At 42.1% G+C, this 26,078-nt stretch overlaps 1 protein-coding gene across 1 annotated transcript; it reads left to right on the top strand.

The window, feature by feature from the left end:
- Positions 1-857: 857 nt before the first annotated feature.
- LOC143725816 (sushi, von Willebrand factor type A, EGF and pentraxin domain-containing protein 1) lies at positions 858-24,446 on the top strand. The gene is made up of 12 exons (XM_077218603.1): positions 858-1,007; positions 1,684-1,896; positions 1,981-2,077; positions 2,399-2,472; positions 9,721-9,936; positions 12,290-12,502; positions 12,782-12,976; positions 14,454-14,639; positions 14,936-15,032; positions 16,582-16,655; positions 22,093-22,272; positions 23,947-24,446. The coding sequence occupies exons 1-12, from the start codon at positions 956-958 to the stop codon at positions 24,141-24,143; spliced, it is 1,794 nt and encodes a 597-aa protein (XP_077074718.1). The 5' UTR covers positions 858-955; the 3' UTR covers positions 24,144-24,446.
- The last annotated feature ends 1,632 nt before the right edge of the window (positions 24,447-26,078 follow it).

Raw genomic sequence — 26,078 nt, 5'->3', positions numbered from 1 at the left:
TGTATAATGCAGTATAAAGTGTATTGTTATTGTATTGTTATAAAGTGTGACACAGTGTATTGTTAGGAATGTTTTAACATTCCTACTATTTTGCATTTATTCCTCTATTATCTGTTACTATTATAGATTTATTCCTTCATTATTTGTTACTAATTTATTAACATATTATTTTGTTTATTAATGTATTAGTATGTGATCGAATACGAAAATTAATCATGGTTTTTACAACAAATAAAAAACATGGTTTAATTAACCATTTTTTTTATTTTAATTGTTGTAAAACCATGGTTAATTTTAGTTGAATAAAATTATTAACAATAGTATACAAATGGTAGTCAAGAAGCCAAAAAAACATGGTTACTTACACTTTTACTGAAAAAACATGGTTAATTTTCGTAACTATATTCAATTAACTGCTGGTACCTTTTCACTATAGGCCTATTTCTCATTCATTTAGGCTAACGTTAGTCACTCCTAATCAACTTGGCAGAAAGGAAAAAAGAAAAAGTAAGCTACTATAGAAATAGGCCTATTAGTATTCCAGTAGCAAATTATAGTACTGATTGTTAATATAGCCTAATACTAGAGTAACTGAAAACGCTAGTCACTAAGATAACTAGGCTAATAAAAAAAAGTTAGTTTTATTGGATAATGTTTGTCACAGAGGCTCAAAACCACGACCTACGTTCTGTTCCATTCAGAAACGCGCCTTTTCTAGTTTATTCTTGGAATGTTGATATTATTTGAATGAGTTGGTCGTTTATTATTGTTTTACAAGAACTATAACGTTACCGAAAAAATATAGAAGCGTTTCTGTGGATTTACACTTAGAGGGCAGGGTTTGATTTCGTCACGACAGCGGGCGTATGTTATAAGCACTTCAGGAGTGTAATTTGAACATTATTTGTTTTCCTTCATACAGACTCCTTTTCTTCGTCTGCAGGAATCCGTGAATATGGCGACTGTGTGGGGGATTATACTCATACTTGTGTTTGCGCATTTTGTAGGTGAGTAGGCTACCTTTTAAATGTTTACGCGACAAACTAATTTAGATCGCGTCATTATAATCAACAACTTTAAGCAATCAATGTGGCACGCTGCGTCATCACTCGACGTAGTATAACGTTTCTATTGGCACAGTGCTCCGCTATTCCAGCCACTTTATATATATTTTTCACATATTATATATGTGAGATTATGGCTATTCAGTTTATTTAAACAACTTTATTTGTCTAGTATGATGGACACCGGTCAGATCAATAAGCTGTCTCAGCTGATAAAAAAAAAAAAAAATAAAAAAAAAATATATATATATATATGTATGTATGTAGGCCTAAACAGTTTTATCAATATTCAAGGCTATTGGAAGATTCTGTACTGTCATAAATAGGCATAATCATAAACATAAAGTTAGACATAAGGTCACATAAGCTGCAGCTATAAGTTTAGTAGGTATTTTCTTGTGCATACCTTAAGAATTTTCCAGAATTTTCCACTCTTCCAGTTGCAGGTCATTAGTTATTTACAACATTTACACTTGAGACATTTTACTCAGACTATCAGTACATCATATTGGTGATTAAGTTGCAATGTTATTTTCTGTATGGTTGCCAACATGCATAATTAATAAAAGCTGCATTACCTAATCATATGAAAAACATTTTTGTGCTTTGTGCTTTTCAGTGTCCATTTCACGGTTTCAAACACATAATAAATGTGGTGAACCAACCAAATATCAGGACAAGCAGCTGGACAACAAATATCTTGACAAAGTAGTGTTCAATGACCAGGAAAAAGTGGCTTATAAATGTGTTCGGGGTTATTCACAATCAGAAGGAAGTCGATTGTCATACTGTAAGAAAGGACAGTGGACAACCTTGAACATGAAATGCCAAAGTAAGATGAATCCGTTTATCTGTCTCTATCTATTATTCATTCATTGCACTGCACCTTTTCATATTTTCTCATTTATTCTCACAGAGCGCAAGTGCAATGCGCTGGGTGACATAGAGAATGGCCAATACATGCGAGATGGACAATCGTTCGGTGATAGAGCCATTGCTACGTGCAATACAGGGTACTGAAAGCGCATTTTGATTCTCTATGTCTGAAGTCCATAAGAAAACATGGTTATATGAGAATAAATAGAGCAGGTAGAATAAGTGAAGAGTGTTGATGTGGTTAGGCATCATATTTATTTATTTATTAAGGACAGTTTAAATTAGTTAAAAATGTATATTTTCACATGAAAGGTCTGTTAAATAATTTTTTTTTCTCAACTTTGTTCTAGGTCTCCCTTTATTAAATGGTTCATTCTCAAATTAGGCTAATAATGTTTCCCTATCATGATGTTTTATGTCTTTTTTTCTGTTATTAATATACTTGTTTTCTCATGCAGATATGTTTTGAGAGGAGCAAGAGTCCGTATGTGTCTGGAAAAGGGTTGGAACGGGACAGACCCCATCTGTGAAGGTGATTTTAACCCTTTGTCATGTTAAAATCACCCCAAACCTCAATTTATATGAAATCAATTACAATACTCAATACACACACTCATAAAATGCAATTATATCTTCTAAAAACCATAAACTATGAAAAAGCATGATGCAGTAGTGTTTCACCAGACCTTTACAGTGCATTAGGTGTAAGAGGATTGCATGGCAGTAAATCCGCTCTGATCTGTTGAGTTTGACTCAAATCAGAGGTGGGTTCTCTTACGAGAGGTTCTCTCGTATTGCGTAAGTTTAGCTTACGCTACGGGAAAGATTCATCTTCTCGAGATACTGAAGCCAAAAAATTATTCTTAATTTTGTATACCTTGTCAACGCAGTGCAGCAGCTAGCAGACCTAGAGCAGGGCATCTCGCGTGCTCATTGGCTGCCCTCCGGGCAACTGCTGCAGCCTACCAGTGAGCCCCGCGTGACGTCACGCCCAATGAAGGGCGCCCGCGCCTTTATAGCGTCACAGCCCGCCAGATAGGCGTGGCTTAGCGTATAAAATAGGGGCTGTAGGCTGAATTCTCTGATTTTTCGACTCTTCAGCGAGCTCTTCGCATCGCTGGATTTGAGAGAAGCCACCGCCGCCGTCGAACAGCGAACAGCCAGCCTAGGACAGCGCTGAGGAAACCGGCCGTCTTCGCCACCTTCAGCCATCCGTGCGAGCTACGCTATCCGGCGACGTATCCTTTTTTGCTTATTATCCTAAAAGAGCAGCGAGCGTCTTTTTAAAGATGCCTCGCACTTCCTGTGGCTCGTGTAAAGCCCCGCTCAGCGCCGGAGACCGCCACCTGATCTGCGCTCTCTGCCTGGGCCTGGAACACGCAGAGCTCGCCCTCGCGTCCGGGGGCTGCGAGCTCTGTGAGGAGCTTCTGCTGTCGACCCTGCGGGCTCGACTCGAAGCTTTCAACACCACAGCAGTCACTCCGCCCCCTGTGGGACCGCGCAGAAAGAAGCGCCGTTCCCTGAGACAGCCGGAACCTGTGGCCACAGCGACGCGCTCGCCGGAGAACCTCCCTCGAGCCTCGCTCTCGCCTTCCCCACTTCTCCTCACCGACGCGCAGCTGCCGCTTGCGAGCCTCACTGCCGTCGCTTCGGAGGTTGAGTCCGAGGGACACGTCACAAGAGACTGCTGCTCTATCCTGGCATCAGACAGCGAGGAATGGTCGCTTCACTCCGCCTCCTCGTCAATCCAGGAATCCACCCGTACCCGCGCTGGGGCTGACGCGGAACTTATGCGCCTGCTGACGCAAGCTGTTGACCGTCTCGGGCTCGAGTGGTCGCTGCCGAAGGAACCCGCGCCGAACAGGCTCGACGGCTGCTTCCTTCAAAGTCGCCGCCGCGCAGTTTCAGAAACTAGGCCCGCTCCATTCCTGCCGGAACTCAATGCGGAGCTGACGAAGTCATGGAATACACCGTTTTCTGCTAGACTTCAGTCACAGGCCTCCGCGTCGCTCTCCCGAGTGGACGGCGCCGCCGAGAAAGGGTACACAGCGATTCCCCCTGTGGAAGAGGTGGTCGCAGCGCACCTTTGCCCGCCCTCCGCGAGATGGCGGTCACGGTCAGCCCTCCCGTCTAAAGCCTGCAGAGCCACTTCCGCCTTGGTCGGCCGCGCTTATGCCGCCTCCGGCCAGGCCGCGTCTGCTCTACACTCGATGGCTGTGCTTCAGATCCTGCAAGCCGACCTCCTCCGTGAATGGGATGAGAAGGGCCGGGACCCAGCTGCGGTTACGGATTTGAGAAGCGCGACGGATCTCTCTCTCCGCGCCACCAAAGCCGCAGCCCAAGCCATCGGACGAGCCATGGCCGAGTTGACCGTGACGGAGAGGCACCTCTGGTTAACGCTTGCGGATATGAGGGAAACTGAGCGAGCCACCTTTCTGAACGCGCCGCTTTCCCCCACTGGTCTCTTCGGCCCAGCGGTGAACGGGATTGTTGACCGCTTCTCTGTGGTACAAAAGACCACGCAGGCCATGAACCTCTTCCTGCCGCGACGCTCGAGTTCTGCCACAGGCCGCTCTCGCGAGAGACAAAGCCAGCCTCCTGTGCGAACCAGCACCCAGCGCCCAGCACAGCCTCAGCCTTCGCAGCGACGTCAGGGCGGCCGCCCTAGATCGCGCTCAGACAGCCGTCACAGACCGCCGCCCCCCATAGGGCCTCGGCAAAGAATCACGCTGAAGTCCGAGCACGCGAAGCCCTCCTAACAGCGAGAGAGAAAAGACGCGCGTGTCCCTCTGCGGCCGGACCGCCGTCAAAGTTCATTTCCCTGTCAGTCCCCTTCGAACAGGCTACTGCAGTGGTTCAACTAGCAGCCAACGAGCCGGTTTATTCACCCTCTCGCCTGCACACAAACGCCGTTTTCACGGCGACCCAGAGAAATCTCAAAAAGAGTATAATGTCTGGTCCGGCTCACGCCGTCAGTGTTTTAAGTGTAGTGAATGTGCCCACGCCCCAGTGTTCACCCCTACACATAAGCACCCCAAATCCCGTGTCACTCATAGAGCACACTCTCATAAAGCGCAGAAAAGCCGCTCGAGTGTTGAATGTAAGAAATGTGTCCACAGGTCTGTGCCCACTATCTGCCCGCTCTGTTACACGATCAAAGAAGCAGGTTATGAACGTAAGTCTCGTGCCCGCCAGAGAGCGCTCACGCTTGCTAACACAAACCTCCCCCCGGGCCCCGCCTGCGCGTTTAAGTGTTATCACAAAACACAGGGCGTTAATAAAGCGCTCCCCATCTATTAAGATCGAGGCGTCAGATACAGTTGTAAGTCTCGTGCCCGCGTGCGCGCGCTCACGCTTACAGAGAGCTCTTCCGCCCAGAGCGCTGCTCGCGCGTCAAAGTGTGGTAAAAGTATGTTCCCCATCCCTTATGATCGGGACATCTCACATAAGTCAGCCGGTTTCGGCTGTCAGCGAGCGGCCATTGCCCAGAACCGAGAGCGCGCGCGCCACGCTCTCGGCTCCGGTTCAGTTTCACAAGCCCGCAAATGGCGGCGGTCTGAACCCGGAGGCCATTCGCCCCCTAGCGGCTCACATAGCTGCGTGGGAAACTATCCCAGGGATTTCAGAATGGGTGTTGAGCACAATAAAGCAGGGCTATACACTTCAATTCATTCGCCGTCCCCCGCGCTTTCAAGCCCGGACCGCGACGATAGTGAATGCGGAAGTAGCACACCTACTTCACGCAGAAATAGCAAAGCTGCTGTGCAAAGGGGCTATAGAAAAGGTACCGCCTTCTCTGAGCGAGTCAGGCTTTTACAGCCGATATTTTCTCGTACCCAAGAAGGACGGAGCCTTCAGACCTATCCTAGATCTGAGATATTTGAACAAAGTGCTTGCAAAAAGACCGTTCAAAATGCTTACGACCAGGAAAATCCTCGCGCACGTTCGCCCGAGGGACTGGTTTATTTCTCTAGATCTGAAGGATGCCTATTTTCAGATTCAGATAGTACCCCTTCACAGGCAATTTTTGAGATTCGCCTTCGACGGTCAGGCATATCAATACACCGTCCTGCCGTTCGGCCTGTCCCTGGCACCCCGTACATTTACAAAGTGCATGGACGCGGCGCTCGCCCCCCTGAGAAGTCAGGGGCTGCGCATAATGAACTATCTGGACGATTGGCTGATATTGGCACAGTCAGAGACAGAACTACTATCTCACAGAACAGTGCTTCTCAGTCATCTGGAAAGCTTGGGTCTCACGGTCAACTGGACCAAGAGCTCATTACTGCCCAGCCAGTCAATTTCCTTTTTAGGAATAGAACTGGACTCGGTGACCATGACGGCTCGTTTATCGACACAGCGCGCGCGCCGTGTTCGCCACCTAGCCGCATCTTTCCAGAAGGGCAGCTTTCTCCCTTTGAAAACATTTCAAAGGATGTTGGGCTGTATATGCATCAGCTGCAGCGGTGCTCCAGCTGGGCCTACTGCGCATGCGCCCGCTCCAACGCTGGCTGAACGCTCGCGCGCCTCGCCGAGCCTGGGTGTCTGGCGGCCAGAAAATCAGAGTGACTCAGACCTGCATAACAGCTCTGCAGCCCTGGTTAGTGGCCGACTGGTACCAGCAGGGAGTAATGATGGGAACCATCTCTTATCGGAAGGTCATCTCGACAGACGCGTCCAACTCGGGTTGGGGCGCGCTGTTCGAGGGCAGACCGGCCTTTGGCCAGTGGTCAGACCAGGAGAAGGGTTTTCACATAAACTGTCTGGATATGATAGCGGTCGAGAACGCGCTGAAGTGCTTCCTCCCGTTCATACAGGACCAGCATGTTCTTGTCCGCTCGGACAACACATCTGTGGTATCCTATGTAAACCGTCAGGGCGGTGTCAGATCCAGAAATCTCTGCAATCTGACGGAACGCCTCCTTGTTTGGTCACAGATGAACCTGCGCTCGCTGAGGGCGGCGCATGTGCCTGGCCATTTGAACGACGGCCCAGACAAACTGTCAAGGGACAATGTTCCCCCAGGGGAATGGTCCCTGCACCCCCAAACGGTCCAGAAACTGTGGCGCCTATTCGGCAGAGCGGAAGTCGACCTGTTTGCGTCAAAAGACAACGCTCAATGCCCGACGTTCTTCTCGAAGGACGAGGACGCGCTGGCCCAGGTTTGGCCCAGCCTCCCGCTATATGCTTTCCCTCCGGTCTCTCTGTTGCCACAGGTGATCAAGAGGATCAGGGAAACGCGCCACTCGGTGCTCCTCATAGCCCCGCGTTGGGAGAATCAGACTTGGTTCCCGGAACTGGCACGGCTGTCACATACAGCTCCGTGGCCGATTCCGGTGAGGGCAGATCTCCTCTCTCAGGCTCGCAGCACGATCTGGCATCCCCATCCAGAGCGCTGGTCTCTGCATGCATGGTTGATCAACGGGTACTTGTTGCCCTGCCAGAAGGAGTGATGAACACGATCACGCAGTCTAGAGCCCCTTCCACGAGAAGGCTCTACGCGTCTAAATGGTCGGTGTTCTCTGGATGGTGCACCGACAGAGGTCTGGGCCCGCGGACATGCGGGGTGGCGCAGCTGCTCACCTTCCTACAAGAGCTGTTGGATAAGGGAAGGTCCCCATCCACGCTCAAAGTATACGTGGCGGCCGTGGCAGCGTTCGCGGAATCGACGCACGGCCAGTCACTGTGAAGACATGAGTTGGTCATCCGCTTCCTTAGAGGAGCTAGAAGGATGAATCCGCCGCGCCCGCCGTTGGTTCCCATGTGGGATCTTTCATTGGTCCTCGAGGCCCTGAAAGCTTTCCCATTTGAACCACTAGACTCCGTGGGGTTGAAATATCTATCACTAAAAACCGTTTTTCTGGCTGCACTGTCGTCAGTAAAACGTGTAGGGGATCTGCACGCGCTGTCTGTCAGCGCGTCGTGTCTTGAGTTCGGACCAAATGACTCTAAAGTCATCCTCAGACCTAGACATGGTTATGTCCCTAAAGTGATGGGCACTCCATTCAGAGCGCAAGTTATTTCGCTGTCAGCTCTCCCAGCATCTGACAGCGAAAGTGATGTGAATCTCCTCTGCCCTGTCAGAGCGCTGAGATTTTACATTACGCGCTCCGCCTCCTTCAGGCGTTCGGAACAGCTTTTCGTTTCGTTTGGTGGGCGCGCCAAGGGGCTCGCCTCCTCTAAACAGAGCCTGTCCAGATGGATAGTGGACGCTATATAGCGGCAGCTTACGCGTCAAAAGGTCTGCAATGCCCTTTGGGCATCAGGGCTCATTCCACGAGAGGCGTGGCCTCGTCGTGGGCATGGTCCAGTGGAATTTCTATCCATGACATATGTGTAGCGGCGGGCTGGAGCTCCCCGTCTACCTTTGTCAGGTTTTATAACCTAGAAGTTCCTGCCTTGCAGGCTAAACTGTTGTCAGTCTGAAAAAGAGGTGTATTCTGCCCAGATCTCCTGCTCAGATCACTCTCATGACTCAGCTCTCCTGGTTGAGCTGCACTAAGTAGGGTATGTGCCATATGACTATACAGACCGGCGCGCTGCTCTGTATTCCCTATGTGTGCTTATGTACAAGTGATGGCCCGCGTGGCTGGCCACCTTATTTTTTCCACTTATGGGGTTCCCCTCAAGCTCGGGGTCTCATGTGGATGCTTGGCGCGCACGGCGTTGACAAAGTGTTCCCGTAGAGAGAGAACCTCTCGTAAGAGAACGATACTCGGTTACTAACGTAACCTCGGTTCCCTCTAGAGAGGGAACGAGTATTGCGTAACCGGCCGTGCTCGCGCCACGAGCGACTTCGCTTCAGCCGTCGAAAAACCAGAGAATTCAGCCTACAGCCCCTATTTTATACGCTAAGCCACGCCTATCTGGCGGGCCTTGACGCTATAAAGGCGCGGGCGCCCTTCATTGGGCGTGACGTCACGCCGGGCTCACTGGTAGGCTGCAGCAGTTGCCCGCAGGGCAGCCAATGAGCACGCGAGATGGCCTACTCTAGGTCTGCTAGCTGCTGAACTGCGTTGACAAGGTATACAAAATTAAGGATAATTTTTTGGCTTCAGTATCTCGAGAAGATGAATCTTTCCCGTAGCGTAAGCTAAACTTACGCAATACTCGTTCCCTCTCTAGAGAGAACCGAGGTTACGTTAGTAACCGAGTATCGTTTTCCAAGATTTGGGCTCTGCAGTTTATGATCGTCCTCTAGTGGTGTTTACTGGTAATTCATCATCAGAAGCTTTTGGGGAAACACGTCAAGTTTTTATCTTTTTTTCCGTTCAAAGAACTGTGACACTGGCACAAAGCAAAGGCAATGTTCACACTCCAGGTGAACTATGTTAACTTTGTTAACTATGTTAACTAAAGTCTCACTTCACCTATTAATATGGAAAAAATAACAAGCCCAACGATGCCTATAATTAGTGGGCATGGCAACGCTGCAAATGCACGCTTTACAAACATAAACAAAACACAGCCGAGCGAGAAGAGAGCGCAACAGTCAAACATGTTCTTCAAGCGCATGTTTACATAGAAAAATAATGGAAAAGTACCTCAATGGAATGGACAAAAACCTTAAGGTTTAGCAAACAAAATTAACCAAATATTACACATGGTTGTACCCCGCTCTCTCTCTCTCACACACACACACACACACACACAGTTACATGAAATTAGTTTTATGTGTACCATTCCACATCCGTTTTTAGGCAGCCTATTACACGTAGGCTGTGCACGATCACAGTTCGCATGTTAATTGATTTTCTCTAGATTTGAAGCAGGAATTAATTTGTGGCTACGCCCCTGCCTGGTTTAGTGTCGAAGATCATCTGTTCAGCACCTGTTGTGGCAAACCGATGGATGTATCCTGGAGAGAGGACACAGTACACACCCCAAGACACTGAAACCATCTCCTGCAGTGAGGGATTTGATCTGATTGGTTCATCAGCGGTCACATGTGGGCCAGATGGCCAATGGCTGAACTTGCCTGAGTGTCGCCCTAAAGGTAATTTAGGCTGTTTTCACACTTTAGCTGCATCCAAAATCACATACTTCGTTACTATATAGAAGGCAAAAACAGTATGTGACAAAATAATTCACAGTAATAATAAAAGAGTAGGGAAAAAGACCCGGATGACCTACTTCTTCCGGCGGGATTGTGAAGTGCGTATAAGATGGACACTTTACTATCCCATGAGGCCACGGGAGAGAATATGTGAACCCAACTGTCACTGGTAGGTCACATGATGACGACAACATGGTGAATGTAGTACTTTTGGATTAAATTCATGCTATATAGAACATACTTTTTAGCGTGAAGTAAATCATTATTCAAAATAAGTACCTACTCAAGAAAGTATGCGGTTTCAGATGCAGCCCTGGTTTGAATACTTGATCTGAAACTCCACCTACTTCCTCAAAAGTTTATTTTCAAGTGATACGAAGAATGCATGCTGCTCACTAAAGGTAGTTTCTTGCTCTAAACTCAATTAAACATCAGAAAGACGTTGGACTCCATTGGGCAGATGTTCAATTTAGCTTGAAACAGGTTAAAGTCCCTGTAAAGGCAATTTAAAAAAAAAATTCTAAACACATTATAAATGTTAGAAATGTATTGCTAAAACACATTACAAAGACTGTGAACTGTGAAGTACTGAATTGTGGAGTTAGACCGTTAAACAGTTTTTCACAATTGATATTTTATGGATTTTTTGGGTGGGGCTAAAAGGGTACTCGATGACGCACCGGAGCCCCTGAGGCTGGCTGCTCCCCTAACAATATAAATAGAGCACATTAGCATCAGTTTGCCGCTCAATCGCGAGTTTCTGTCAGTATTATTAGTTACTACGGCTTACAGTTTGCTAGTTAGCTATGTCTTCGTCACGGAAATGCGTATTACCTGGATGCGATCACGTACAAAACAGATCGGTGTCCTTATTTAAATTCCCTAAATACGATCACATCAAAAAGAGGTGGATTAATTTTGTGAAGAGCTACCTTGATGGAGAGCTCAGGATCACCACCAAAACCCGCCTCTGTAGTGATCATTTTACACGGGATAGTTTTATAAACTTTCGTCGGAGACAACTGGGATTCACTGATAATCCGCTGTTACTGGTGAATAGGGCCGAACCGACTATCTCCCGCCTCGGCCTTCATCCTCCCGTCGCCCCGACAACTGGTGCCATCATCGGCAGTGCGTGCCCACCAATGAGTGTAAGTTGCCTTGTGCACTTATGTTATAATTAACCTAATAAGCTGCTAGGAGCATCCATTCCGGCTGTAGCGGGTGACAGTTGAGTGTGGCAACGGCAGCTTTACCACGAGTGGGCGTGGTTTCAGCGCAGCCAGCGGACACGCCCCCAGCGTTCGAGACCTTATTTTATGTACTTGCCGTACTTATTTTATGTACTATTTTTATCATTCAAATTTGGCTGGGTGTCTAATAACACATTTTTCTGTGATATGACAAACTCAGAACACATACTTCATTTTGACTTTACAGGGACTTTAATGTCAAAACCCAACATTGGCTTGCTGTCAGCCTACAACATTGGATAGAGATTGAATTTTGGTTGGAAATGAAAATCCCCCTGAGATCATCTTATAGTGTATGGAACGGCTGCAGTGAAGAGATGAAATCATGTTCAACAATGAGTAAATTTAAAAGACTATTTAAACTGAAGATATTAAAGGGATACGAAATGGACTCGAGGTGATAGTATCAGGTTCCTTGGTCTACATATTTAGTTTAGTATGGAGGTGTTACTATTTGATTTGCTATAAATGGATGGAAATGAATGAGATGCATCAATTTGTTTTGTATTTAATTAAAAGATAAAGATAGAGATAGGGTGTAGGACCCGAAAAGTTTGTTATGAACTTCTTCCTACTCCTTTTTGAACATGGGAAACTCTAAATGGATTTACTTACAGTAATTTTTTGAAGATTGTGCAGAGAAATACATGATTTTGTATAACCGTTATTTTAATTTTATATATGTATGCATGCATGTATGTATATATATTTGTATTTTTTTTCGCATGTTCCAAAAAAAAAAATAGTCTTGGTGATTTTTTTTGTTTTGTGCCAAAAACAATGTTTACATTTTTCATGACCATTTTCCACCCTTTCTCTGACCTTTTGAATGGCTTGAATGTCACCTTTTTTTGACGCTGCTCCTTTAAGAAACTCCCATTCACATGTGAAATGAGCAATGGCACTGAAATGTTTTTGCAACTTTGCTTTAATAAAAGCTCTTTTATTCCTGTTATCTTTAAACATTAAGGAACATTTGATTTGACCTGTTTAAATGTGCTGTATAAATAATATTCACTTCCACTCCTTCATCTCAAAAGGTCAGTTCTCAAAAGTTTTATTCTCAAGAGGTGTTGATCTCATAACATGTCCCACTCCTGAATTGGGAAAAAGTGGTTCAGTGAAAGAGCCGAAGTCTGCTTATAAGCCGGGAGAGTCCGTATCTGTCACCTGCAATGAGGGATTCAACGGATCTGGAGATTTCACGTGTCACACCAGTGCCATATGGCTCCCACATGAGCCGAAGTGTCAAAGTAAGTACAGATGATATTTGGGGATGTTTTGTTTTTATTGCATTTAATGCTGTGAATAAAGTCATTTTATCCTTATAACATTATTTTGTTCAAAATTGTATCCTGATAAAGAAGAACTTGTATCTAAACAAGCTGGTGAACAAATAGAAATTGTAAAACCTTGCATGTCAGATGTAGCCATTGCATACAAATGTCTGCTAAATGCATAAATATGAATACAAATTGTTTTTCACTACCAATACAAGTAGTAAGAGTATTTTAACCCTTGTTTATTATCAGTGATCAACTGTTCAGCACCTACTGTGGCAAATGGAAGGATACATGGATCTAGTGTTGTGTACAAACCCAAATCCATGGTGGACGTCATCTGCAATGAGGGCTTTGATCTGATTGGCCCACCACAGGTTACATGTGGACCAGACGGCCAATGGCAAGGCTTGCCTGAGTGTCGCCCTAAAAGGATTTCAGCGTCTGGTAGGTGCATTAATGTGTTGAACTTGAAACCATAAAAAAAGTTACAAACAGTGATATGCTTTGTAGTCACGTGACCTCAAAAGGTGGTCAGGACCCTGACTTGTATCACACACTGAATGGGTTTATTACGGCTGGATGTACATTGGATGTATCTTGCTTATTACACGTCTACTTTCCACATGAGTTAATGATAAGACAATATTAATTTAAATTTAAATATTTTATTAGCTCATTAAATGCAATAGAAAACAAACAAGTTCAAGGACGTTTAAGGGATAATTTATCATTATGCAGTGTTGCAATCTTGGAATAACAGACCTTGGAATGTCACGACTGACTGATATTGTACTTTTTTCAGGATTGTTTGATGAATAGAAGGTTAAAAAACAGCATTTATTTAAAATAGAAGATTTTTGTAACATTAGAAATGTCTTTACTGTCACGTTTGATAAATTAATGCTTCCTTGCTAAAAGATCTGAAGGACCATGTGACAGTAATCGCCACTGGAAATTCAGCTTTGCATCACACGAATAAATTACATTTCAAATTATATTATCCAGGAGTTCAGTCTTTAATACTGCACTATATACTGCTAAAATAGGTTAAGTTGTATGTGTCACGTGTAGTTATATAGAAGTAGCGCACAAGGAAACACAAAACAATAATCTTTTAATAACAGTCAGCAACACAATGGAGAACTGGAGGCACATGCAACCAACACATGAACACAGGAGAACTCAGGGCTTAAATAACCAGTTAGTTAATATAACAACAGGTCAACGGAATACATAATCAGACACACTGGGAAACGGGCTACGTCTACATAATCCGGATAGATTTGAAAAAAAATGAGTTTTCGTTTCAAAATGCTCTCCGTCCACACTAGCGTTTTCAGGCATTTTCCAAAAGTTTCTCATCCACACTGACACGTCAGAAAACACTAAAATCACCTTACAGCGCATGAGTAAGCCCTTATAAAAGCTCACTGAGATGATACAGAACAAGACATAATCAAGTTTTCTTCTGGCAGGATCATTTTATTTAGCAAAATATCTCAGCATTCACTTATGTGTCCAGGTCGCACTCAAATGCGAGTGAACTTTCTGTCATCTTTGCAGGACTGTGATATAAGAGTGTGCAAAGTAACATATTTTAGCAACCGTGTGAAAGTGAATAGCACATAACAGGCACAATACCAGTATAAACATGAATATCTATGGGTTCAATATGCGTCACATGAATAAACTTACATCATCGTTTTTAAACCGTATTAGTGTGGACAAGGCCTGGGTCAAATGACAGGCACAGGGAAAACATAACCTGAATTTGGAATGAAACTAACATGTATACTGTGTTTTGGTTATGTTTACTAGTGTTTCCTTCTTTTAAAAGAGCAACTTTCTTTTAGTATTCTCTGTTGTTGAGATCAGGGAATAATATAGATAAGATATAGTGCTTAAAACTCATTTCCCACAGGTAAATGTGGTCCAGCTCCATCACACCCCAACCTGGAGCTCAGAGACGGCTCCTCCACGCTGAAAGAGTACCCGTCTGGCGTTCGCATTCGTTACAGATGCGGTTTAGGATACCGGCGGGCCAGAGGGAGCGACAGCATACACTGTCAAGCTGGCCGGTGGACGAACCCGTGGATCCAATGTGAACGTATGTTGCAGGACCTTTAACTGCATATTTGTGTGTTTGTGTGTGTGTGTGTGTGTGTGTGTGTGTGTGTGTGTGTGTGTGTGTGTGTGTGTGTGTGTGTGTGTGTGTGTGTGTGTGTGTGTGTGGCTTCAGGAGAGCAACCATACATTTCTTGGTAGAGTAACTATACATCTGCTTTCATATCCAGAGACATTTAATAGGAGGCATTTAATGAAAGTTTTGGATACCAGACTGAATTCACGTTCTTGACTTTCCTCATGTGTTGGAACAATCTAACAATATGTTTACATCAAAAGGGAAAAAATGCGGATCTGCTGGAGAGATTCCCTATGGCCACTTTGAGTACACAGGAGTGTCATTCGGAGATTCAGCTAAAGCCATCTGTCAAGAAGGGTGATTATAATGCTTCTTTTTGTGTTGTGTGAAACTTACACAAGACACTATGCCTGAACTAAATCAAGGGCTCTGCTCCGAAAGCTAGTGAAGCATGTGTCCGTTGTGGAGAAGACAATCCCACAATGCACTGCAATGAGTTAGGTGAAATAATTATAATCCATCAAAATCGTGGAGTTTAGCAAAATAATTGTTGATTATATTTACAATTTTATTCAATACCAGAAAGCAAAACAAATCTATGTACAGGGTTCATGCTATTGTAAGCATTGCTAAAGCCAAACTCAATTTCATCTTTTGCGCGCTCTTTATAATGAACTCTATCACGCTCACAATAGAGTTTTTACCAGGCGAGATGGAAAAAGTCACAACTTTTAAGAACCAACCAATCAGCTTCACCCTTTTCGTAAGATTGTTCTTTTCCTCATCTCCATAAATAAATCTAGTAGGAGAGCTACTGCAAGGTATTTTTGATGCTGGAAAATCCATTTAACTTTGCTGAAACTTCCTTGGAGAAGGCGTGTGTTTTCCACACGTTTTAGACACAACATGTGAAAGGCCCTTTAAAAACAATTGTGAGTCGAATATCTACTGCATTATGTAGAGCATTCCAGATCATTTAGATAGTTCCTACACGTGAAAATTAAAGCTTCTTTTTTGTCATTGATAATTCCATTAAGAACCTTTAACATTCATGGAATCTTTCCAAATCCACTAAAGGTTCTTTAGATCATTAAAATGTTCCTCACACTAAGAAGAAAATGGTTATTTTATGAACTGATCTCTGAAATCGTCTTTGGGGAACCAAAAATGCTTCTTCTATTATATCACTGAACCATTTTGGGTTTCCCAAAGTACCTTTGATTATGGCGTTTCCATTACCCTTCAAATTGCCGCGAATTAAAATATGGCCAGTGGAAACAAAAACTCCTTTATATCGCAAAAAGTTTTTACGCTCGCATGAGGTGGTTTTTCAAACAATTCGAAAAATGAATATTTCCCAAAACTGCACTAGACAGTTTTTTGCGCATTTACAGGTCACCTGGTGTATGTAAAAGTCGATCATTCTTTTAAGATGACGCGGTATGTTTGGATTAAAGACAAGACAGAGTTCCTTATTAAACTTTTTATTAGGCTTTCCTTACCATGAATGCTTGGATAACACGTCCACATCTCCTTCGAATCAAAACAATGCCTAGTGCGGTTGCAGCGATATCCATTGCCATGATTTATTGCGAGAGAAAAAAAATTACACTTTTGTCTCATAACATCGGTTATTGGAAATGCCGTCATTTCTCAATAGTTTTTATCGACATTTAGAAAATATCGCAAAAGTTTTGCGCAAGAACCATTATTTTATTAATCTAAAGAACCTTTTTCCACTATAAAGACCCTTTTGTGGAATGGCTTCTTCATGGGACCATCTAACCCAAAACATAAAGCTTCTTGATAATATTGACGGCAGTGTTAGGAACAGAACCAATGTGTCATTAGACATTTGTCCATTTTCATTTAATGTAGTTTTCTCTTCTCTGATCGCTCTCTTTAGGTATGAACTGATCGGCCCACAGATGCGGACCTGCCGGGATGGAGGCTGGGACGGAAGGGCCCCTGTGTGCGAGCGTATGATGCTTCTCTGAGATTTTAGAGTTTTCTACTCTATTCTTGATTTTCAATATCGAAATCCCAATGTTAAAGCAACACTAAGTACGATTTTTTACCTTAAAATAATGTTTCCAAAATCGTTTCAGTGGTTCATCAAGTCGTGACATGGTGAAATGCACTTAAGCCACAGCGTTGCGGTCCTTTATCTGGTATATCCACGCTATGTAAGATTGCCAGATCAGCTCGCGCTTCTGTAGTTCTAATGAGACATAAAAAAACTACTAATTTTACTTGCTTTAAGTTTACGGCAAGCGTTACAATTTATACAATTGCTCGTTTGTGATGTCGCAATGCATCATACTTTCATAAAATCATGCATCATACTATACCTTGTGTGTGGCCATATTTGATTCCAAAGCCGGTGCTGGATAAACAGCGAGCGTGCGCGTGCGACAGTAGGCTGTGGTAGGCTAAATTATTTACGACACCGGTAATGGACAATTCCGCTTCCAACCTGTAGGGCGACCGCATAGGAAATGTTCCTTGGTGTTGCTTTAAAAACACAGTTGCAAACCAAAAGACGCCATTTACTTTACATCAAAACAGGGTCAGGAATACATTACAAGATTGCAGTCATTATTACACACTAAATGTATTATTTTTATCCTTAGCCTTATATTCAATATTCAAATATGAATTTGTCATTTTATGTTTTTACATTTTATATTACTTATTTCCTTGCTATTGTTGTTAAATCTTATGATGGTTTAAAGAGATGTTTGTCTTCATGAGTAAGAGATAAGAGAATGTCTCCATTTTAAGGTTTTTCACGTCACAGGACGATGTTGTGACGCAGTCATTTAGTTTTTCCCTTGGTATAATAACACTTTTTGGAATGGTACGGAGCAGAGGAAGTCAGAGCATTGAGTAGTGTAACATCTAGATGAAGTCTGAGCATTGAGTAGTGTAACATCTAGAGGAAGTCTGAGCATTGAGTAGTGTAACATCTAGAGGAAGTCTGAGCATTGAGTAGTGTAACATCTAGATGAAGTCAGAGCATTGAGTAGTGTAACATCTAGATGAAGTCTGAGCATTGAGTAGTGTAACATCTAGATGAAGTCTGAGCATTGAGTAGTGTAACATCTAGATGAAGTCTGAGCATTGAGTAGTGTAACATCTAGATGAAGTCAGAGCATTGAGTAGTGTAACATCTAGATGAAGTCAGAGCATTGAGTAGTGTAACATCTAGATGAAGTCAGAGCATTGAGTAGTGTAACATCTAGATGAAGTCAGAGCATTGAGTAGTGTAACATCTAGATGAATTCTGAGCATTGAGTAGTGTAACATCTAGATGAAGTCAGAGCATTGAGTAGTGTAACATCTAGATGAAGTCAGAGCATTGAGTAGTGTAACATCTAGATGAATTCTGAGCATTGAGTAGTGTAACATCTAGATGAAGTCAGAGCATTGAGTAGTGTAACATCTAGATGAAGTCAAAGCATTGAGTAGTGTAACATCTAGATGAAGTCAGAACATTGAGTAGTGTAACATCTAGATGAAGTCAGAGCATTGAGTGGTGTAACATCTAGATGAAGTCAGAGCATTGAGTAGTGTAACATCTAGATGAAGTCTGAGCATTGAGTAGTGTAACATCTAGATGAAGTCAGAGCATTGAGTAGTGTAACATCTAGATGAATTCTGAGCATTGAGTAGTGTAACATCTAGATGAAGTCTGAGCATTGAGTAGTGTAACATCTAGATGAAGTCAGAGCATTGAGTAGTGTAACATCTAGATGAAGTCAGAGCATTGAGTAGTGTAACATCTAGATGAAGTCTGAGCATTGAGTAGTGTAACATCTAGATGAAGTCAGAGCATTGAGTAGTGTAACATCTAGATGAAGTCAGAGCATTGAGTAGTGTAACATCTAGATGAAGTCAGAGCATTGAGTAGTGTAACATCTAGATGAATTCTGAGCATTGAGTAGTGTAACATCTAGATGAAGTCAGAGCATTGAGTAGTGTAACATCTAGATGAAGTCAAAGCATTGAGTAGTGTAACATCTAGATGAAGTCAGAACATTGAGTAGTGTAACATCTAGATGAAGTCAGAGCATTGAGTGGTGTAACATCTAGATGAAGTCAGAGCATTGAGTAGTGTAACATCTAGATGAAGTCAGAGCATTGAGTAGTGTAACATCTAGATGAAGTCAGAGCATTGAGTAGTGTAACATCTAGATGAAGTCAGAGCATTGAGTAGTGTAACATCTAGATGAAGTCAGAACATTGAGTAGTGTAACATCTAGATGAAGTCAGAGCATTGAGTGGTGTAACATCTAGATGAAGTCAGAGCATTGAGTAGTGTAACATCTAGATGAAGTCTGAGCATTGAGTAGTGTATCATCTAGATGAAGTCTGAGCATTGAGTAGTGTAACATCTAGATGAAGTCAGAGCATTGAGTAGTGTAACATCTAGATGAAGTCAGAGCATTGAGTAGTGTAACATCTAGATGAAGTCTGAGCTTTGAGTAGTGTAACATCTAGATGAAGTCTGAGCATTGAGTAGTGTAACATCTAGATGAAGTCTGAGCATTGAGTAGTGTAACATCTAGATGAAGTCTGAGCATTGAGTAGTGTAACATCTAGAGGAAGTCTGAGCATTGAGTAGTGTAACATCTAGAGGAAGTCTGAGCATTGAGTAGTGTAACATCTAGATGAAGTCAGAGCATTGAGTAGTGTAACATCTAGATGAAGTCAGAGCATTGAGTGGTGTAACATCTAGATGAAGTCAGAGCATTGAGTGGTGTAACATCTAGATGAAGTCAGAGCATTGAGTAGTGTAACATCTAGATGAAGTCTGAGCATTGAGTAGTGTAACATCTAGATGAAGTCTGAGCATTGAGTAGTGTAACATCTAGATGAAGTCTGAGCATTGAGTAGTGTAACATCTAGATGAAGTCTGAGCATTGAGTAGTGTAACATCTAGATGAAGTCTGAGCATTGAGTAGTGTAACATCTAGATGAAGTCAGAGCATTGAGTAGTGGAACATCTAGATGAAGTCTGAGCATTGAGTAGTGTAACATCTAGATGAAGTCAGAGCATTGAGTAGTGTAACATCTAGATGAAGTCAGAGCATTGAGTAGTGTAACATCTAGATGAAGTCAGAGCATTGAGTAGTGTAACATCTAGATGAAGTCAGAGCATTGAGTAGTGTAACATCTAGATGAAGTCAAAGCATTGAGTAGTGTAACATCTAGATGAAGTCAGAACATTGAGTAGTGTAACATTTAGATGAAGTCAGAGCATTGAGTAGTGTAACATCTAGATGAAGTCAGAGCATTGAGTAGTGTAACATCTAGATGAAGTCAGAGCATTGAGTAGTGTAACATCTAGATGAATTCTGAGCATTGAGTAGTGTAACATCTAGATGAAGTCAGAGCATTGAGTAGTGTAACATCTAGATGAAGTCAAAGCATTGAGTAGTGTAACATCTAGATGAAGTCAGAACATTGAGTAGTGTAACATCTAGATGAAGTCAGAGCATTGAGTGGTGTAACATCTAGATGAAGTCAGAGCATTGAGTAGTGTAACATCTAGATGAAGTCTGAGCATTGAGTAGTGTAACATCTAGATGAAGTCAGAGCATTGAGTAGTGTAACATATAGATGAATTCTGAGCATTGAGTAGTGTAACATCTAGATGAAGTCTGAGCATTGAGTAGTGTAACATCTAGATGAAGTCAGAGCATTGAGTAGTGTAACATCTAGATGAAGTCAGAGCATTGAGTAGTGTAACATCTAGATGAAGTCTGAGCTTTGAGTAGTGTAACATCTAGATGAAGTCTGAGCATTGAGTAGTGTAACATCTAGATGAAGTCAGAGCATTGAGTAGTGTAACATCTAGATGAAGTCAGAACATTGAGTAGTGTAACATCTAGATGAAGTCAGAGCATTGAGTGGTGTAACATCTAGATGAAGTCAGAGCATTGAGTAGTGTAACATCTAGATGAAGTCAGAGCATTGAGTAGTGTAACATCTAGATGAAGTCTGAGCATTGAGTAGTGTAACATCTAGATGAAGTCTGAGCATTGAGTAGTGTAACATCTAGATGAAGTCAGAGCATTGAGTAGTGTAACATCTAGATGAAGTCTGAGCATTGAGTAGTGTAACATCTAGATGAAGTCAGAGCATTGAGTAGTGTAACATCTAGATGAAGTCAGAGCATTGAGTAGTGTAACATCTAGATGAAGTCTGAGCATTGAGTAGTGTAACATCTAGATGAAGTCAGAGCATTGAGTAGTGTAACATCTAGATGAAGTCTGAGCATTGAGTAGTGTAACATCTAGATGAAGTCAGATCATTGAGTAGTGTATCATCTAGATGAAGTCTGAGCATTGAGTAGTGTAACATCTAGAGGAAGTCTGAGCATTGAGTAGATGAAGTCAGAGCATTGAGTAGTGTTACATCTAGATGAAGTCAGAGCATTGAGTAGTGTAACATCTAGATGAAGTCAGAGCATTGAGTAGTGTAACATCTAGATGAAGTCTGATCATTGAGTAGTGTAACATCTAGATGAAGTCAAGATTATTCAATAATTATCATCACTTTGTCTCCCGCTTCTGCTCTTCTCTGGCTCTCTCAGTCAAACTGTCAGACTGATAGAAGACTGTAAAAGAAGAGACTTTCTGTTGACATGTTTTGCTGGGTTGCACACCAGACAAAATGGATATCTTTTGACAACATCCGGTGTTCGGGGTTGGATTTAAAAATTTCTGTCATGGCAATTTCATCCGATCTGACTGTCCAAATTAGTCCAATTCACAGATGACATCACCTTGAAATGATTTGCCAATCACTGTTGTTGCCAATACCTCATTTTACAGAGGTAGAAGTTACGAGAAACAGCCGCGGATGAATATTGTTTTTGAATTAAATGAGAGCGAATGTGATGTATTCTTTAATGAATGAATCTAATTCTAACGGTTGGGTGATGGCGGATCATGGCGCTAAACATCCATGATCATCTCTTGTCTAACAGCCGCTTAGACAGGAGAGTTCAAGATACTAAAAACAATAATGTACACTAATCAATGTTTATTCTTGATGGGAGCTTTTTTTACTAGTTTGAATGATTATGAACTCATTTTAGAGTAACCATAGAAAACTAAATTAATGTCGCATTAATAGAACATCCCTGAAACTACAATGCTGGCACTGGCGCATGTATAATTACAATATGAAGTTACTATGACTGTTTTTTAAGTAAGCTACATGTAGGATAAATAACAAATTTGTCGTGTCCGAATTCATCACTTCATTGCTGATGTAGTGCACTCAACTGTCAATCATTATATAGGGTTTAGAGAATGAGTAAACAAGTCAACAAGGGTTGAAATGGGCTATTCAGAGTCTAGGATTCGATAGTTTCCCGTCTCTGATTACAGTCTGTGTTTTGCAGCTGTTCACTGTCCTCCACCCCCAGAGGTCCAGGGTGCTGAGATCTCTGACCCCATATATGACCATGTCCCCTTCGGTCGCGTGGTGTCCTATCGCTGCCGTTCTGGCGCTCTGATTGGTGCGAGAGAGATCCACTGCACACAGAAGGGCACGTGGAGCGCCCCGCCTCCTGAGTGTAAAGGTAACTATTAAAAGGTCACTAACACATTGCATGAAGTTGTGTATTTTATGATATTTTAGGTTTTCAGGTTGGGTAAGATGAACCAACCAAAGTTTATACTGTGCACAATGATTTTTTGGCCATTTATTCTGGAAGAGCCCAACATTTTTGAAGTGCCCCTATTATGTTATTTTAAAGATTCTTAGATTTTTTTTGGAGTCTCATACAACAGGTTTACATGCATCAAAACTTTCAAGCACTTTCATTTTCTCATAATTTACAGTACATCATCTTGGATTTGCTTTAGCAGTGCAGAAAACAGCGACTTCTCGAACATGAACCAAACTCTTCATAGTCTCAGGCCCCGTCCACACTACTGCGTTTTCGTTTAAAAACGGAGAATTAAAACGAAAACGATCTCCGTCCACACCAGCGTTTTAGCTGCGTATTAGAATTGATCTCCGTCCACATTAAAACGACTGAAAACTCGGATCACGTGACCATTCTCCAACACTGTGCATGCGCGTGCCGGTGTAAACAGGAAACGGATGGACTGTTCCTCAGATTTGATGAGGAAGCAAGTAACGTTAGCTACCTCTGCAAAGATTAGAAAATGTCGAAGACCAGAGATTTCTTTTCATGGACCGCCGCTGCACATGGGAATTGTCATAGATCGCTCGAATAATAGTTTGCCTCCGGCGCATGTAGGCAGTTATAGCATTGTAAAATGCAGAATTTGCTTGCACAACAGCTGCTAACAAAGACATCAAAGTCAGTAACGCTTGTAATTCGTTATCCATGTTGCACTCACTAACATCAGCTACGTAGTCCAGGATGTTTTTGTTTGTTTTCTTCCGGTGACGGGACATGTGATGGGTGGCTGACGAATCAGGGAAGGATACGTCATGGGTGATGACACCCAATCATAGAGCCGAGCGTGACCTTCTACGTCATCGTTTCTAAACTCCTCCGTTTTGTCCCGTCTACACTAAAACGCCCTCCGGAGATTCAAAACGAAAAACGGAGCTGCAGCGTTTCTAAAGTTCTCCGTTTTGGGTCTTCGTTTTTCCCGTTTTAGTGTGGACGGGAGGTGCAAACGTAGCAAAAGGTCTCCGTTTTTAAACGAAAACGCAGTAGTGTGGACGGGGCCTCAGCTACAACTACAGTGTTTGAGGGGCAAAGTAGATGTAGTTCGCTGGCAACCAATGAAGACCATATGTTGGCATTATGCAAATTTGTTACATTATGATGTAGGTTTGTAACAGGAAGTGAGACTGGAAATACTGGCGACTCGTTTCAGGCAGTTCAGAATCGCTTATTTTTTTTGGGAGACAATAACTCCATTTATCGTGAATTTTGCTGAACACATATTTGTGAAAAGTTTCTGTGGCCTCTTTATGTTTCTTCATAGTTTTAGTAATCGATTCCACAAGCTTTTAGTTCGAATACATGAATTCACCCTCTGGGGTCTGAGGTGTTTTCTGAGCCCTCGAGGTGTTCTGACATGCTCTGTGCTTTCTGTTACTTGTAACACTTTCATGGCTAAAGTCTGATTACACTGCATTCAACACAAACTCTGCTACAATAATATGTGAGCACAGCATGTACATAAAAGTTTGTAATTTTGTATCGAAAATGACGTTTATGCATGGTTTGTATTGTATGGTTATGCAGATCATTTCCTGTGTCTTTCAGACATTGTCTGTCCTCAGCCACATGTGCCTCGTGGATCAAGAATGAGGGGTTTCAGGTCTGTCTATAAATTCGGGAACACCGTGACAATCGTCTGCAATCCTGGTTCAAGGCTCATTGGAGAGAGTTTCGTCACCTGTGGCCTAGACGGGAAGTGGAAACCAAGACTTCCAGAATGTGGGAGATGGAACAGATATTAAACTGAAAGACACATACAATACAGCTGGCTGTCTCAGACATAATTAAGCTCGTTTCTTATCACTGTATTTCATTAAAATGAGCAGAACACTATTTAATAATTACTGAAGAGTATTTATTGTCATAAAAGAACTATACTTCACTGCGTGAAGATGAAACACTTTTGGAATTCATGACTTTGTATTTATGAATTCTGTTAATCTACAGCATTATGGATACTATATTTACAGCTTGTTTTCATGTTCAGTTTTTTTTTTTAATTCATTATAAATAAAAATGAGAGAACGCTGAATTTCTTTAAAAAATGCTTGGTTATATAATCAGCACAAAATGAGCATAAAGCAAAAAAAAAGGTAATAACACTTCACAATAAGGTTCCATTTGTTAGATTAGTTACCATGAATGAACAATAAAAAAAAATTTTTTAAAGCATGTTGATCTTACTTAAAGTTAATTTCAACATTTACTAATACTTTGATAAAATTAAAAGTCGTACCTGTTAATATTATTTAATGGACCTGAACTGACATGACCAATGAATAAATATACTTTACTTTTATTTATTACATTAACGAATATTAATAAATACTGCAGCAAATGTTAGTTCACGTCAGTTAATGCATTAACTAACATAAACAACATTGTGAAATATTACAAGAATATATATAGCCTGTATATTCCAGCTGCCTGTAGTGTTGCGGTCACTACCCCAAAATCTAATGTAAAAAAAGGGATATTGTTTTTTGTTGGTTCTTTTTTACAATACAGAAATAGATATTTTGCATTGTTTACTAACCCGCACACTAAATAACGCTTTGCGCATGCAGGATTCAGTTTCTTTCTCTGAGTGAAAGAAACGGGAACAGAAGGAGAGCGCGTCTGATATACCTGTTCTACAAAAACAGATTTTGAGGAATGAATGATTTTTTTAACGTTTAATGTTCTGTAACTGTGATTTTGATCGCATCTGACATTAATCACAGATGTGGACAATGCGTAATCGCGGACTGTTCATCTGGAGCACCTGGCATTAGGAATAGGATGTGCTTTTGTGAACAACATAGTTGAAATAAGGCTGCTGGAAGATGTGTTAGTGAGGCCAGCAGAGGGTGCTGCTCTTCTGTGCTGTAAAAATACACATCTGTGGTTAATATAAAGAGTCTCTTTTAGTGTAACCCTGGTGTAAAAAAAGAGAACAGAATAAAAGATGAGCAGAAACACAAGAACTACGTCTGACTTCCGGCCACAGCCTTAGATAAAATCAACTGAAGATAAAAGAAGACAATAAATCTCTCAAGATCTGATTAAACAACTCCAAAAACAGCATTCCCATCTCCCATTGAACAAGCCAGATTGGCTTTATTTCTGTCAGACGTCTACAGAAGCTCATATTGAGTTCACAGGTTAGATGTTTAATTGAAAATGTTTTGTTTGAAATCACCATTATGGTGATCGGTGTCTGCCTTAGTTGGGCTCTTGACCTTTGATTTTTCTTAAGTTAGTTTTTTTTTTTTTTTAACAATTGCAATAGTGTTTACTAATAGCATTATAAATCTCCAAGAAGTTTACTATGAAGGAGCAGAAATAGAAAGACATGACAATGGCAGAAAGTAATATTTTATTTATGTAAGGGCATCTTTTATATTATTATTAAGTACTGAAGATCAGGATCACAGATACCAATACTAATAGTGATGCCTCTATTTCATGGATTTGTTTTTCAATTTCCTTAAAAAACTGAAATTATAACAACTTTTAATTTAAGTGAACATGAACAATGTTAACATAAACCCATTATAATAGGCTAAATGTCACATTTAGCTACATCTTGTTTGCCAGTTCATTTTCCCCACTTTAATTTTTTACACATTCTTTTTCACAAGTAATACAACTACTAATTAAAAGATTTGGGATTAATCGTGAGTCGCAAATACTCA

This window comes from Siphateles boraxobius, unplaced genomic scaffold (assembly GCF_051911475.1).
Source record: "Siphateles boraxobius isolate OS27281-9 unplaced genomic scaffold, OSU_SipBor_1 77, whole genome shotgun sequence".
In the NCBI taxonomy this organism is placed as follows: domain Eukaryota; kingdom Metazoa; phylum Chordata; class Actinopteri; order Cypriniformes; family Leuciscidae; genus Siphateles; species Siphateles boraxobius.
This window is presented reverse-complemented; position numbering and strand designations above follow the sequence as displayed.

Coding starts and splice junctions, on each gene's coding strand:
- LOC143725816 (XM_077218603.1), top strand. CDS start 956: ATGGCGACTGTGTGGGGGATTATACTCATACTTGTGTTTGCGCATTTT. Junction 1,897..1,980: donor CTTGAACATGAAATGCCAAA/GTAAGATGAATC, acceptor TTATTCTCACAG/AGCGCAAGTGCAATGCGCTG. Junction 12,503..12,781: donor ACATGAGCCGAAGTGTCAAA/GTAAGTACAGAT, acceptor GTTTATTATCAG/TGATCAACTGTTCAGCACCT.